The sequence below is a fragment of the Benincasa hispida genome, chromosome 1 (assembly GCF_009727055.1).
Source record: "Benincasa hispida cultivar B227 chromosome 1, ASM972705v1, whole genome shotgun sequence".
NCBI lineage: Eukaryota > Viridiplantae > Streptophyta > Magnoliopsida > Cucurbitales > Cucurbitaceae > Benincasa > Benincasa hispida.
In genome coordinates, this window is record NC_052349.1 from 79,473,837 (window position 1) to 79,491,302 (window position 17,466).

At 33.6% G+C, this 17,466-nt stretch overlaps 1 protein-coding gene across 1 annotated transcript; it reads left to right on the forward strand.

Annotated features, from left to right (window-relative positions):
* Positions 1-12,286: 12,286 nt before the first annotated feature.
* LOC120091722 (pathogen-related protein) lies at positions 12,287-14,756 on the forward strand. Its single transcript, XM_039049838.1, has 4 exons — positions 12,287-12,485; positions 12,574-12,706; positions 13,303-13,601; positions 14,393-14,756. The coding sequence occupies exons 1-4, from the start codon at positions 12,321-12,323 to the stop codon at positions 14,528-14,530; spliced, it is 735 nt and encodes a 244-aa protein (XP_038905766.1). The 5' UTR covers positions 12,287-12,320; the 3' UTR covers positions 14,531-14,756.
* The last annotated feature ends 2,710 nt before the right edge of the window (positions 14,757-17,466 follow it).

The window sequence follows — 17,466 nt, forward strand, 5'->3', positions numbered from 1 at the left end:
TTCATAGTCCCTAATGGGCCTATTGCGATCGTTTGCCAACAGAATTGGATTTGCCATGACATTGTTATCATTTGATGCTGCAATTACAAGCTGCTTCGCCATCTCTTCTTTGTTGGATTGTGGTTGCTGTTGGCGGTCTCTTAATCTTCTTCGAAACGTTCTCTCAATCTCCGGGTTGTAGTTCTTCAGAGATTGAGAGTTCTGCAAAGAAATCGCAAAAATTACCGTTAATCAACTATTTTGCCAAAGTCCCTGGCAACGGCGCCAAAAACTTGATGCATTATTTTATGAATGGAAATATGGGTGATATACATTGATGGATTGCGTTGTGTACTCAAGTTTCCCCAATGGAATTCAAGTGTAAATTCCTCTGAGTTTCCTGGTAAGTCCAGGGTCGAACACATGGACTTGTGAAAATAGTTGTGCTGCTAATGTTTATGAAAACATTGTGGTAACCAAGTAAATAAATAAAGTGTAGGTGTGTTGTTGCATTGATGAAAAGAAGTAAATAAAGGCGGCGGATTTGAGAAAGATAGTTGCATTGATAAATGCAATGAGTATGCGATGAACGAGTTGAGAAGACCTTTAGCTAGCGTTACTCGGGAATGCGTCAAACTTTGTGATCATGTTACAATCATGCATAGCAAGTCATTTCCCTAATGTAAATGCGATGCTCCTAAGTCTATGAATGCAAAATGTCCATAGAACTTATCCCTAAGTCTCTACTCTTGTCCTATGCATTGATGCAAAATGTATGAAAGCAAGGTGACTGCATACAATCGTACCTTGTTGCTAAGATGCATGTGACACGTTAATAACAAATAGTGCTCATTCCTAAGGGCCTATCTCCCGTTTATGCATTCTAATCTGGTTCTTCCAAACCTAGATTCTGACCTGACCTTTCCAAGTCTAGATCCTGTCCTTAGACTACCCTCCTGAGTATTTCTAATAGACGAATGAAGCGTACATAAACAAGATAATTGCAAGGATGAAGATTCCCTCATTATGCTAGCTAACTACTTCTTCTCAACCCATTCAACTAATTTAGCTACTCATGCTTAAATAACAGAGAGTGAATAGATATAGAGAAAGAAATTTCATTCTTATAAATAAGTTGAGTACAAAATGACAATGGAAAGTAAAGGTAGAGAGCCTGGTAGTAATTCCTTGCTAACCGAGACTTTTTTACACTGAATCTCTATTCTGATCTAAAAATTGTTCCCGCTTCCGCAGGCATCGGCCCTCTCTCTGTCTGGGAGTTTCTGACGCTTTCCCAAGCTTATCGGAACGATCTACCGGCACACCTTCTTCCTCGCGTCCGCCTTAAAAGAAAAGAAAACTATGGACAGAGGCGTGAACTTGTAAAGTGATGAAGTAATCGACTACTTAACCCCTTCTCTGAAGAATGCACTTGGTATTTATAGAGTTTTCATGGTGAAAGGCGGTTTCTCTCTCTCGGTTGTACAGATGGGACAACTTTAATTCCTGATTGATGCGCCAAATGATTGTTACCGATAAAGCTGAATGTATTTTGTGACTGTTATCAGCTGTCAACTTAATTTGGATCCGACTGTCATCAGCTTTCTGTCCCATCACTCTTAATTATCCTTTCACCCGGATGCGCCCACCATGTTGCGCTGACCAAGTTGTAGTGATTCTTCTTGGGCAAATGTTTGCGAGCACGATCAACGCAAAGTCTTGCGGTGAAGTTGCGCTCGACCAATGTATTCCTATGATCGAAATCTCTGCATTGCGTTAACATATATTCTGCACAAAAATGTAAAGATCAACTTCTCTAATACGTTGGATGCATGTGACTGCAATATTATAGAATTTATGCTTAATGGACGCAATTTAACATATTTCATCAATGCAATCCAACATTGTTTAAGAACTTAGTACTATGATAACATGCAGTTTTGCCCGTTACCAGCAAGCATCGAGTAAATGCTGCCAAGCATCAAGTACAAGTGATCGAGGAAGAGCCGAGTGTTGAGTATAAGGAATCGAGAAAGAGGTCGAGCATCAAGGGTAAGCGAGGAAGGGTCGTGCATCGAGTACGAGCGATCAGTAAGGAGCGTGCATTGAGTGAGCTCCCAGCATCGATTTTTCCATCGAGTATCTAGTCCTTCCATCGAGTATTTAACAGAGATCCATGGAATCTTTCATCGAGTAAGGCCCTTTCTCCATCGAGTTTTCCCAGCGAGGATTGAGTTGCTCAAAACGCTCAGTTTTGAACTTCTCTTTTAGTTACTCGGTCAGATGGCTTAATATCGGCCCTTAATCTCCACTAATGGGTGAGGTGGCTTAAGGAGATTTCACGCAAAGAGTTCGACGGTAGTATAAAAACGGAGGAGAAATTCTAGGGCTCGTTTTGGGACGATTTGCTTGTGCAAATGAGACAAACTTGGTCTCATCGACGAGAGGGTCGGAGAAGGAAGGAAGAGTCAAAGATTCATTTTTCGGGCATTTTCTGGCACTCGGCAAAGAAATGTAAATCTAGACCGAACCACATAGAATTTCAAGTTGAAAATTAAAGGTAATATTTTATCACTTTTATGAGTAAGTTTGTAGAAGGAACTTTTGAAAGATAAGGTATGGGGTTTGAGTTACATATTTTGGAAGCTAAACCTAGAAAGTGTTAAACAAGTAGGCAGTTTTGCGATCTAGGGCCATTGGGGAAGATTTAAAGCTCCAGATCAAACAACAAAGAGTTTTATGCTAAACCTTTGAGTTAACATTGTTAGCACAATTCCGAGCATGTTTGAATAAGGAATTTTCTTAAAATGAGTTTTGAATTTCAAGTTATTGACATTAGAAACTGAATCTGAAATTTGTTGGGCGAACAGGCAACTACTTGCTAAACGTGGGCTTGGCACCCCAAAAGCCTACTAAGACTGGGTGTTTGAACGTCAAGGAGGAAACCCGCTGAAGTTTAAGCCTTCATAATTCGACTAAGTACCCACGCCCTAAGGTAAGTTATGAAGATTTGAAAGTGAAATGAATAAATGTGAGCTTAATTATGAAAGCGAGTCTAAAAAGGGAAACCATGACTAGTAACTAAAGTAATTCGATATGTTTACAGGGTTGACATTAGTTGGAGAAGCTCATCAATCTTAAAATTATTTCCCAAATATCGTGAGTGACTCTAATATTACAAACGTTTACGAATGATTTAAAAAATCATGCTTTTATGAAAAGTTACTTATTGATAGCCAGCCTCAAACGTTTCTATTTGCTTTACTGATGTTTACAAATGCTTGGTAGATTAATAACTTATAGAGTATAGATAATTATGGTCCAAGCATGATGTTCTTAAGTAGTTAATGTCTAGTGCTTATGAAGTATGTTGCCCTAGAAAAAACCTGAATGGTTAGCGTATACTACTAGGGAAAGTTAGGTTTATAAGACAAGCTAAGTGTGAGGTTTATGTGAAGGACTCCTAGTAAAGTATGTTTAGCTGAATACCTCGAAGTGGTAACTGAGCTTAGAGAAGATTGATGATAGGATCCTAGCTACGTATACGTAGGTTCAGTATGACTAAGAAGGTGATGGATAGAGGATCCACATCCCAAGAGATGAATTCAATTTTCAGTAAAACTTGTTAATGAAGAATGCTATGCGTTGAGTTGGTTCCATATTAGCAAGAACTATGAAGACAGATAAAATATGTCATTCAATGATAATTGTTGATAAATTTATATGTTTTCAAGCAATTAAGCTTCATGAGATTGCTAGCATTTTCCTTAAGTATGTCCTTGTTTGATCGCATGCCAAGGTAATATGACAACCTTATTTCATATAAAGCATTTTATGTTAAAGCATGCGTTCTAAAGACTATAGCTAAGTTTCCACAAATGCTAAGCTTAAAGCTACGTTTTGAAAGATTCATAATATATATGATGTTAAAGCATGATATGTTTTTAGTAAGTTGGATATTGAAGGCATGGAAGGTGTCCAGGAAGTACCTACAGTGTTGATGGTACTTAGTAACTCCACGCGCACGTAGAAAGTTTTGAAGAAGAGGCCGAGGTATGGGTCTCTTAGGCCATATTTGAGAGGCCGAAGTATGGGTCTCATAGGCCATATTTCAATAACCGAGGTCAAAGTATGGGTCTCTTGGCATGATACAGACAATGGGAGCTTGAACGATGAATGCTTATTCTAAACTAAGATTCAGGAAGTATTCACAGAACGTTATTATGTTTTATGCTTCAATTGTTATGAAGCTGTTCGATGAGTTATAGCTAAAGACATAAGTAATGGTTAGAAGTAACACACCTTGACTAAGGTTATAGTAAAAGTTGGGTCGAAGGCTCCCTCCCCCAACCAAGCAGAGGTTAATTAAGGTTATGCTCAAGAGCAGACTAGAGGAGTCGCTCTCTTGTAAAGATATTTAATGTAAAGGCTGAGGCCCAGAGGCCTCTCAGAGCTGATGGCTATGATGCCTATGTTATGTTTAAATTCTAGTAGGGATGTTTTATATAATTACTTGCTTGACTAATTTCTCGATTTTCAGCTACACTTTTCAGTTCATGATCTCTTCGTTAAACATGATTGATATGTATGTTTTTTACGTTTCAAAGGCTAGTCACTCACTGGGCTTCTAGCTCACCCTATTTAAACGTCTTATCCACAGGTAGTGGTCACTCACCAGAAGATGACTCTATTGTTGCTCTACCACTCAAGACCAAAATGCTAGAAAGTCTAAGTGTGGGTTATGTATAAAGTAGTACGCATGTAGTATGTCATGTAGGGACTAGTTGAGTGTGTTGGGCTTACTACTTATGTAAAGTGTATAAGTTGTATTATTGAAAAGTAATATAGAACTCTGTTAATGATTGTCATTTGGTTTAAGTTTATGATTGAGTATATATATGCATTTCAAGGTTCTAAGTCAGGTTAAGCAGATTAGTAGGTAGTAAGTACCAGCAAGAGGGTTGGTAACTGCTACAGTCACATCTCCTTGCAATTTTAAAAGTTAATCTGGGAGGGGGTGTGACATGGTAACTGGGTGAGTAAGTCTAAATGTTCCTAGATTTCAAATTATCTTCCAAATTTTAATTACTTTTAGTTTGATCGTGACGGTTCTTCTTTCAATTTTGTGCTTGTCTTCGGTATTCAACCGTCTCTGAGTGGTTATTTATTGGTGCTTGGTATATTTGTTTCCATGGTCAGTACTAGAGCAGGCAGACACACTTCTGGTAAAAGGATGGTGCACTATAAGGAGAAAGAAAAACGGAAAAAGGCTGTTGAAGAGAATGTTCCTTTGGTTTCCACGAACAAGTATGGTGTTCTTGTCCGTGGCCTGTCTACTGCAAAAAATGAAGTAGTGTTCCTCCTCTGACGGCTAAATGTAGATGTTCAGATGTCAGACAACCTAGTGAGATGAAGGGAAAAGAAAAAGTAAATACAGCGTCTCTTACCTTGATTGATATGGTTGGTGCGGGTATTGAAATTTATCCTGAAAAAGAAAAGTCCTCTTCAGATGGCTCTCCTAAAAGCATGCATGAATTCATCATTTTACCTAGGAACCTTAGGATTGTCTCTAGTGAATCTATCTCTAAACAAACTGAAGATAGAGAGTCTGAGGATAGGGCTATAGTTGACAGAAACCCTGTTTCCATCCCTGGTTTAACTACTAAGGAAAATGTTGTTTTTGCTGTGTTAGAGACTGAAAATGTACTATTGTCTGATTCTGATGTTAATGCTTTAAATGATTTTGTTGACAAATTTGTTTTTGAAATGCTGGTCTCTGTGTCTACTTTACCTGTCTGTAATGAGGCTAAAATTGTGTATGAAAATGGGAATAGAGTTGTTGAAAACCCTGTTGAAGAGGGTTAGGTGTCTCTCCTAAGACAACTACTATGCTTGATCATGTGGTTGATGATGGGAAGGAAAGTGTTCTTATGGTGCTTCTCATTGATGAAGCTATGGATGTTGTTGTTGGTCCAACTACTGATCATGTGTCTCCTGAAACTAGTATTGAGGAGGGAGATGTTCATTAGGAAGACGAGGAATCAGATTCAGATTATAATATACCTTTGTCAGAACTTGTTAGCAAGAAATCTGAAGATGTTAAAAGTGGTGGTGATGATTCCTCTGGGACATCCGAGTTTGAATTTGATCAAGGGGAGTTTGAGGATATTTTTGATTTTCCTGAGGACAGTGTTTTGAAGAAACCTTCTGACGATAATAATTCTCCTCCTAGTCAACCTACCCGTGCTTCTATCAGAACCCGTGGAAAGAAAGCTACCACCTCCAGACCTGCTTCCTTGAACATGTCTTCTCTTCTTTTAGATGGTGTGTCCTTTCACACTGAGTTGGGAACGAGCTTGTAGAAATATCTGATTTAGAGGAAGATTGTTGATGAAAATGAGTTGTCTAGTCGAACTTAGGAATGTTTTTACCTAGTCAATCTAATCTTACAAGCTCAATTGTTTAGGACTATGTTAAATTTGAGTCCTTTCTATCCTCAACTTGTTCGAGAATTTATTGTCAATCTTTCTCCAGATTTTGATAATCCAGTCAGTCTAGATTTTCAAAAGGCTCAAGTCAGTCGTCATCCATTTATTTCCAAAGCTTATCTAATTAATAAGTTTCACAACTAAATAGTGTATGTTGGTGTTCTTGGGAAACAACCTTTTTAAAGAGCTTGCTTTTGCATTTACTGGAAGAGCAAGGACATCCTGGCCTAAGAAAGGGTAGCTATCTACTCTAATCTCGAGCTCCAAGTATACTATTCTTCACAAAGTTGGGATCTTCAACTGGTGTCCCTCTTCTCACAAGTCTTGGTTGTTAGTTTCTCTTACTACTTTATTATTTCAGATTGATACTGGTGTTGTGGTTGATTTTGGGACCTTTGCACTCAATCAGATCAAAAGGCACATTGGGTCACAAGCCTTAAAGCTGCTTATCTGCTAACCTCGATTGATATGTGCTATTTTGTTGGCGCAGAAACTGGATCTTATTGGTCCTACGAAACTGTTGGTCTTGCTCCTACATAAATTTCTATTCATCCGAAACTTCTCTAAAACTTTCATGTGTCTGATCTTGTTGATCCCTCTATAGCAGTCTATGTTAATCGACTGAGTCAGGGTCATAGAACTCCTTTTAGCAATCTTGTTTTACAATATTTTTCTACTGAACTAAAAATAATTGATGATGAGTTATTGAAGCTACAAAATCGAAGAGACGTTGTGGCTAGGTTGTTACAGACAATATGTGCAAACTTGGCACATTCTATTCTGGCATCTTTTTTTCATGCTCAGTCTTAACTTTTAAGCCAGAAAGGGGGAGATGTTGGGTGCTATTAATGATGGTTATTGTTAGGATTGATGCACTAAAGTTTCGTGTCCTGTAGTTTGTAAACAGTATGTACGAACGCTTGTGTTGTTAATATATGATATTTACTTCACATCTTGTATTCTTGCTCAGTTGCTTATTTTATTTGCTTTACCACAAACCAATAAACATAAAATCCTTGGTTATCTGTATGTGACTCAAGCATGTATATGGTGACATATAAGTGGATCATGTCTTGAGTGATAACCAAAATGGTCTATAGTATATGGATATAGGAGGGAAACCTTATCCTGGTAACGCTACGGATGTAGCCCGCTTTGTAGAATGGTCACAAATATTGTGACTTGTCATAGATGGTCTGATTCTGATCATTCGTGTTGGGGACATGTAAGCGGATGCATCCTATACAAAGAGTTTGTATAAGACTTGACCATAAAGTGTTAATGTCTCATTATATAACACCTGTCTCTTATACACATCTAGATGTGTATAAGAGACAGGTCTGATCTTGTTGATCCCTCTATAGCAGTCTATGTTAATCGACTGAGTCAGGGTCATAGAACTCCTTTTAGCAATCTTGTTTTACAATATTTTTCTACTGAACTAAAAATAATTGATGATGAGTTATTGAAGCTACAAAATCGAAGAGACGTTGTGGCTAGGTTGTTACAGACAATATGTGCAAACTTGGCACATTCTATTCTGGCATCTTTTTTTCATGCTCAGTCTTAACTTTTAAGCCAGAAAGGGGGAGATGTTGGGTGCTATTAATGATGGTTATTGTTAGGATTGATGCACTAAAGTTTCGTGTCCTGTAGTTTGTAAACAGTATGTACGAACGCTTGTGTTGTTAATATATGATATTTACTTCACATCTTGTATTCTTGCTCAGTTGCTTATTTTATTTGCTTTACCACAAACCAATAAACATAAAATCCTTGGTTATCTGTATGTGACTCGAGCATGTATATGGCTGTCTCTTATACACATCTAGATGTGTATAAGAGACAGCAGTATATACGAACGCTTGTGTTCTTAATATATGATATTTACTTCACATCTTGTATTCTTGCTCAGTTGCTTATTTTATTTGCTTTACCACAAACCAATAAACATAAAATCCTTGGTTATCTGTATGTGACTCAAGCATGTATATGGTGACATATAAGTGGATCATGTCTTGAGTGATAACCAAAATGGTCTATAGCTGTCTCTTATACACATCTAGATGTGTATAAGAGACAGGTGCTATGCGATAGCACCTTTTTCCCTCCCATTTGCTTATCACCTACATGATCTGGTGTTCCTCCTTCCTCTACCAAATTCACCAAAGACCACCCTTTGGGTTTTCACTCCGAGAATACCCAGCGCTCTTTTCTGGTGGTGTCGTCCTCGCGGCGTTCCTAAGTTTGCGGTTGTTCGTGCTGCTGTTGTTGAAATTGCTACTAGGTAATGGTAGATCGCTTGGAGGGTTTCACTGCATTGAATTTTGAAGATTGAAGATTGTCTTCAACTTGTATGGAACTCTCTCTCTTGTTATTTTGTATTTCATAACGTGCCGATAATTAGTGTTTATTTGCATAATTGTTCATATGAATGTATAACATTGTATTTCGGTCACTGTGAGATCGGAGTGATGTGAACACACTCATGGAACTCTTCGATAAGAGATCCTTCAGTTATGATGGTAATGGTTCTCTTGTTGTTCAAAGTTTCTGGTTTGGTAGTTCCTTACTGATGACTTGATGATTTGATGTTTTGATGCTGTGTCTATGTGGTTTTTTTTAAGACTATGTTGTTTTGTTTTGGCTATTCTACTTGGACTTATTGTTACTATGTTTGTTAAGACTTTGTTTCTGACATTTCAGACTTACTAACTTCTGTTAGTTTTTTTATCCTACCTTAAAAATATAAGCCAAAGGGGGAATTTGTTGGAGATTTCTTTTTGATTGACTTTATATTTTTCAAAGTCTAGGTTTTTGCAGATGTTGCATCAAAAGTCTTAACATCAGGTTTAGACATCAGAATATTTCCTGCAGATATTTTTCCTAATTTGAAAAATTTTAGCAGATTGGTTTTGTCCAATATTTTCCTTTATTACAATGTAACTTATTTTCTCCTATTTGGGAGATGTTTCCTTTTTTGGATTCATCTATTAAAAAGGGTATCTTGGTATGCTTTTTAAGTAGAGAGTGTTTATTATGCCGATTTGGTTTTAGAGAGCAAGACAACTTCTATACTTCGGTCGAATTATTCTACATCGTGTTCTTGCTCATTTATTCGTCATTTCGCTGTGCAAGTTCTTCATGTTGATTGCAAAATTTTGAAGATTATCATGGCTTAGGGGAACATAAGCCCTAGCTATCAGAGAAGGGATTCTCGGTCTTAGGGGAAGCCTAAGACTTAGCTTCAAAGAAGGGACTTCTCCATCTTAAGGGGATCCTAAAATTCATCAGTGAAGGGAGTTTACTAATTTGAGGGGAAGATATTGTAGTGAGAGGAGTCTCATCACTAATATAAAGCTTAGAGGGAGCCTAAGTACATTTGAGAGGGAGTCTCACATCTATGGGGAGCCTAGGTGATCTAGGAGTTGAGCTCTACGTGAGCAATTGTAGTAATTGGTGTATTACGGATACATACTATGTTATAAATTGTTTAACTCATCATTATTAGTGGATTATCTTTCCTAGGCACACAGTCCCTCCAAAGGTAGGTGGTTTATCACCGAACTGGGTTACCAACTTCCATGTTCATTTATCTTTATTGTTGTTAGAATTTTGTTGTTACAATACTTGTTAGTGTTTTCTGTTTAACATCCGAATTCCGGGTGGTGTTGAGTCATCCTAATGCTTTTTTAGTTTTTACAAAATAAGTTTGTCAAATTTTTGTTCTATTTATGTTAAAAGTTTGAATGCTAATTTTCAAAGTGAGTTTAATTCAGCAGTAATTGACATGAGATGGAAGGTTTGATTCCTCATCTCTACAATTTTTTGTACAAAAAGTTCGAATGCTAATTTACTAAACGTGAGCTTATTGAAAATGTGCATTTTAGAAATGGTAATAATTAGTAGATAAGTTATATATTGATTATTTAATTAAAATAATAAAATTTATGTTATTTTATTATGAAATTAGTAAGTATTATTTTAAGAATAAATCAATTGTCCACCAAATTTAGATTGAAATCGTATCACGATATCTTCAAATTTTTTTTTTTTTTTTAAAAAAAAAAGAAGAAGTAATTTTCGAGCTAATAATAGATTCTATAATACACTTATCAATTAATAAATTAGGTTATTTTTAGTCAATAATTTATCATTATCAATAAGAGGCTTGGAATAAGATGTAAGGCATCTATAATAAATTATAGACGAATAAATTTAATTAAATATAATAGACTAAAATTAATAAAAAAAAAAAAAAATTAACACTTCTGCTAAATTATTTAAATTAAACGGATTAGTTAGTTAATTAATTTAATAGCTTTAATACATAATTTTATTACAGAAGTTAAAAAAAATAATGAATTTCATTTATTTAATTTATTTTATCAATAACAATAATGATTAGGTAAATGTATCAATCAAACCGTCAATATTTATTAGCCTACGACAACGTAATAATTAATTATATTAATATTGAAATATCATTACAATAAACTAATATATATATATATATATATATATATACACACACTTAAAATTAAGTTTAATTATCTTTTAAAAAAGTTTAGTTAAAGAACATAAACAAATTCCGGAAAGAAAGCAAAATGATATATAAAAAGAGAAGAAATAAATAGAAAAAATAAGAGAGGAACAATCCTTGAATATTTAAGAAAATCCACACATTTATGAAGACAAAAATCGTCAATGTGGATATCAAAGAAAAAAAAATATTTATCATTAGTTTTTTTTAAGTTTAAGATATATATTTTAACAAATTGAGTTATATTCATATTATTATCGAAATAAATAATCAAACCTTTGTTGAAGAGAAATAGTGCATACCATCTAATATATTAAGCTAATTAAGTTCACTTTAGCTTCTATTAAAATAATAAAAAAAAAATCACTTTGCCCCCAACTTTTCAAATGTCATTGAAATTGGGAGGTAGAAATTATTGTAATTATAATTCAATATGTATTATAAATTTTATTATTAGAATACATTATTATTATTATTATTATTATTATTATTATTATTATTATTATTATTATTAATAAAAGGAATTACTTTATTAACGCTTCAAGGGCAAGGGTAGAGAAAGTCCACAACAGACAGAACCCTAATTAAATTAGGGGAATACATAATAGACCATTATTTTATTCTATAAATATAATATAAGTTTAAAATGTGTCAACTTATATATAATTTTGTGAGATGCACAAAAATAGATGATACACGAGATGCATACATTTAAATATTTTTCATATATAGTATTTCATAAAATATAATCATCAATTATTCTTATTAAATTAAAATATGTATAATATAATACATAATAATTTATGTGATATTATAAAATAAAAATTTTACAAAATATGTACCATATAACATGTTTATAAATAATTCAATAAATATAGCTTATTCTGAACTTAAGATTTAGTTGGTAACTACTACTTGTTTTATGGTTTATAAATATATTATTAAATACATTTGGAACAAAATTTTAAATTTCGTATAAAAATATATATCTAAAAATATGAAATATAATCCTATTTTTTTAATTTGTTGTTTTCAAATGATGAACGAAATGTAGCGTAATTTTTCTTTTGGTAGGGTAGAGATGAGAAATGGGTTAGAACATAATGCATAACAAAATTATTTGGAAAAGTATAATTGAAAAATTTTCTCCCCGTTCTCGTCCCTATCGTAAAGGGAGATTTCCCGCCCGGTCCCCACAGGGAAAGTCAAATCCCCTAGTTGGAGTTGTGTATAAAACCCTACAAAATAGCCACTTTGAGTCCTCCAACAATTGACATCAATTTTTGGATTTGAGGAAGGAAAATTGAAGTATGGAATCCATTAAGGGAAGCTCTAATACTGAATATCAAACCAAAACTCTCCCTGATAAGTTTAGAAATTCTTTGCATTTGGAGCATCCCTCTGTTCAATGGAGGTATGGGAAGCCTCCCACTTATGAATCTGCTAATCAGCTCTTTGAACAAGGCAGAACCAAGGTTTTTTTTTTAAATTATAATTTCCTTCTTTCTCATATGACATATATATCATGTGTTTAATTCATTAAAATTGTTTTGTGAATGGTAGGTGTGGCCAAAAGGATCTCTAGAAGAAACAGTGCAAAATGCTGTTAAAACATGGCAAATGGAGATGAACAACAAGGCTAGATTACAGGATTTTAACACCATTAACCCTGAAAATTTTAAACTTTTTGTCAATGGTAAACATTCTTTTTCTTTCCATATATATATTGAGAAAATAAGAGAGATAAAATTGCAATGAACGTAATTTTTTTTTTTTTTTACAGTTCGTAGGGTAAGGAAATTCAACTTCTTCAAAGTTGATAGTACAAACTTTATGTCAGTTGAATTATGTTTATTCATTGATTAATTAAATATAACTATTAATTTGATAATTAATACATTCTATTATGATTAATTTGATTATTTATGGAGTAGTATGTCTTGAAAAGGTGGGATTTCAAGTATATTACTTTAAGGATTTCCTGAAATTGGGCCATGAATGAATATAATTTATATCCAATGACACAATTTTTCACATACATTGCAACCCCACAAAACTAACCCTATATTCTTCACAGTACTTTTTAAAAAGGATTTTATTTTCCTTTCTTTTTCATATAATATCTAATAAAACAAGAGTTGTTTGAGTAAGAGAGGATTTTCTCCGCTTGAATGATTAAGTTAGATCAAGGTTAAGTTATCACAAGACCCGACCCGAAACCCAACGGACGAATCGACTAATTACAATAGTTCATGGAATGATTTTGCAAAATTGTCCTGATATATTATGTAGGAAGAGAGGGACTGTCAGGAGAAGAAGTATTAAGGATGGGAAGCTTCAATGCAATTTTGAAGAGTGGTCTACCAGAGGAGTATCAATTTTACAAAGCAGATGAAGAAACACATGAATCAGCTCATAATGACTTCAAGACTTGTTTTCCAAGAGGATTTGCATGGGAAGTTATTGAAGTTTATTCACCTCCTCCTTTGATTGCTTACAAGTTTAGGCATTGGGGTTTCTTTGAAGGTCCTTACAAAGCCTATTCTCCAACTGGTGAACTAGTTCAATTCTATGGCATGGGAACTCTCAAGGTAATAAACTTAAATTCTTTAATGTTCATCCCAATTAATTTGTGCTTTCATTGACTAATCTTACATATCATCACATAATGACCTCATTTAAAACTAAAAATCATAAAATCTTTCAAAATTAGATGTAAATAACCATCATGAGTTCACTTAGTGGTAAATTAAAGGCATTGAGTTTGATAAACTGTTAAGAGGGGATGGGTTCAATCCATGATAGACACCCTACTTAGGATTTAATATCCCACCATAGTTTCCTTGACACCCAAATATTATGGGTGGATATTATCTTGTGAGATTAGTCGAGATGCATGTATAAACTAATCCGAACACTCACGAATATAAAAAAAAAAAAAAAAAAAAAAACTTTGAGCAAGTGTCCAACACAAAGCAAACAGCTTGTTGCTATTTTAAATCCAACCCATGATGGTTAAATTTGTTCATATTATTTGAATCAGCCAATGACCAAACATAATTGGACAAAATAGCTAAATGAAAAGAAGCTCATGTAATTTTTTATTTCTTTTTTTCCTTTCAAGATCATGTATTTAGTGCTTCAAAAGTATTCTTGAAAGAACAAAACCTTAAAAAAATGGTGTTGACGAGTTGAACCTTAATGTTTTTGAGCAGTTGAGAACTACATTATTCAAGATAGCAATTTTTTAATAGGTAAAGATGGCAACTGATTTATGTTAATTAAAGTTGTTGCATAGTGTGTATGTGTGTAAAAAGAGTATTTAAATTAGATTAATAAGTTTAGAGAATTTAATTAAATGATGAAAAAATTGGACACACAGGTAGATTCATCAATGAAAGTTGAAGAAGTTCATATCTACTATGATCCAACAGAACTATTTGGAGGTCTTTTAAAGGGCAAAAAACATACTGAGTCTTCAGATGCCTCTGCATGCCCAGTCTTCAGTTCTGAGAAGTAGTTTCAATATTGATAAACAAAAATAATTAATGTATGTGATGAAGTTGTAAGCTTCAATAAATTCTATGTATTATTATTCAATAATCTCTCTCTTCATATACATGAAGGAGGGGCTAAAATATTTTTATTTTATTTAAAAATATATGTGTGCATGGCTTCTGGCCCTTTTATAGAATATATATATGTATTATGTTTGATATGAAGTGTCAAAATGACTTGGTTGTTTAGAAAGGTAGCCACTTATTTTTGTTCGATCTTTTTAAGTTAATTTGAATTAATATGTATATTTGCACATTTTTACATACTATGGGTTAATTAAATCTTGATTTCATACCTGTGTTTATTTGTGAAGATTTGATGCATTTTTTTAGGTTGGTTAAAGTAACTAATCAAATTAGGATAAAAGAACAAATGGTGTAAAAATTTGAATTTTAATTTAGTTGCCAAAAAGTTCAAATCCATTTTAGGCCTTGGTTAAATTTGGAAAAATCACAAAATTAAAATAAATCCAATAAAACGGAATTACAAAAGTGGAAAATTTTTAGGTTTTAGAGAAAAATAGTTTACTATCTTGCCGCAAACCATCATCGCATGCCATCTTGCTGCAAATCATCATCGCATGCTATATTGCTGCAAGTCATCATCACATGCCAAGATACCAGGTATCGTGAGACAGAAGAAAATCCTCTGTTTTTCTCTAAAAAACTGGGCTCTGGATAGCTTTGTTTCTGACCCCAAATGACCCAAAGATACAGACTCGATTGCAAAATAAAATACCCAAACAATAGGCTCTTACATTGATCAAATCAACATGTGTCAATAAATGAAATTATCTATAAGAAAACCACATATATTTTCAAGAAAAATGAAAAAAAAAAAAAAAATAACTCACCTCATGAATTGATTTTTGTTTGAAAAAACAAAAAATCAAAATGCAAGAAAAACTGGCTTTGATACTAATTGAAGAAAACGAATTCCCATGAAAGCGTGTGAACACCTTGTATTTAGATATTTGACTTTTATGGAAACAAAAACAGTAAAATAAAACATGTATTTGTTGGAAAAACATTCAATATAAGCATGCTAGAAAAGATGAAGAAAAGAAAAGAAAAAAATCAAAACTCACTTTTGTTGATTCTTCTAGCTTTCCTATTCCACTGTTATCAACGATCTCGAGCTTCTCCAATGAAGAAGAACACCACCAATAAAGTTACTTCGTTATTCCCTAGGATTCCAAAGAACTTGAGAGAGTGATCTCCAAAAACTTTTGAGGAGGAAAAAGATATGGAATTTTTTAGAGAGAAGTTAGAGAGAAGGTGGAGGCTTAGGGGCTAAAAAAAAAAAAAAAAACTCTTTTCTTCTAAATGGACTATAAGGATATGTTTTATATGGAGAAGAGTTGACCCATTTTCCAAGTGTTTCCCTTAATTAAATAACCTTATTTAATTTAGTTGACACATTAATTAAATAACCTTATATTAAATTCTATTTAATATATATATAATTAATTATCATAAATATCATATACTAATACTAACTTCCAATCTCCATTATTTCTTAATCAATTAATTAACCATTAATTAATCAATCAATTAATTAACCATTAATTAATCGACCAAGTTATATTTAATATGGAGTTAATTCACATATTTATATGTATACATTTTTAAGAATCCAAATCATATAAATTTAATATTTGAATCTTATTCCAATATATCTATAATTAACCATTATATATTAATCTTATTAATATAAAATTCACTCATTTGATTTGAGCAATTTAAATCATTCCTCATTACTATCCTTTAGTGAGCTGACAAGGGGACCTTATGGACCTACAGATTAGAAGCTCTAATGATATGAGATTAATTGATTAAACTTCTTTAATCCAGTTAATCAATATTCATTAACTACCGATCATTCCACTAAAGATCGTTAGCTACACTCTTCGCATCGTAGGTATATTTTTGTCTCCATGGATATAACAAATCATAGAGCGATGACCCTTCACAAATGCTGTTTTACCCCTATAGTTACATCTAACTCCTTATGTACCACTGATTCCTTTAATGAACAAACAGTTTATAGTCCAACTACAAATTAACACCTCTCGGGCTAGTGAGAGGTTAAGGCTTCATTGTTCAAGACCCGGAACCAACTATTAAGGGAGCAATTTATCTTTCCAAGAAATGGGAAGGAGTGAATTCCATCTTGTGTAGCTGTGTTCCTAACTCCCTAATCAGATAAATCCCTAAAATGGTAGGCTTATTGAGTCGGCTATCATGGCCACGCTCACCCATACAAATCAAAGGACCGTCACACACAGGAGTTCACAACTCACTCAGGATTAAGGTCAAGTCTCCTATAGTCATCCTAGTGAAATATTAGTTTCTTCAACTAACAGTGTTATTGAGAGAAATTAATTATTTTGTGGTCTGGTCTATGTATAAACTCTTTTATACAGGATACCCCCACTCACATATCTTTACATAAACAATATGGTTAATATTGTTTGAAACAATTACATCTCATATAACAATTACAAAGTGAACCGTATTTGCAATGTTATCAGGATAAGACACTCAATCTTCATCCATTTACTGCATGTTATTACTTGAACATGAATCACCTGTATGTCAACCACATACTATTTAAGTGACATCATATAACCTTGGATCATAGTTTATTGGATTGAATTAATGTTGTCTAAATACCAAATAAAATACCTCTAATTTTATTAGATAAATAATTTGTGTTAACAAAACTACAAACCACGAGACACAATAGATTTAAAACATCAATCTCAATAATTTCGTGGTGCGATCTCATACAAACTCTTTGTATAGAATATCCTGCTCACATGTCTCCACATGAATGATTAGGATCATATCACTTGTAACATTTTAAAACAATTGTAACAACTACAAAACGGGTCGC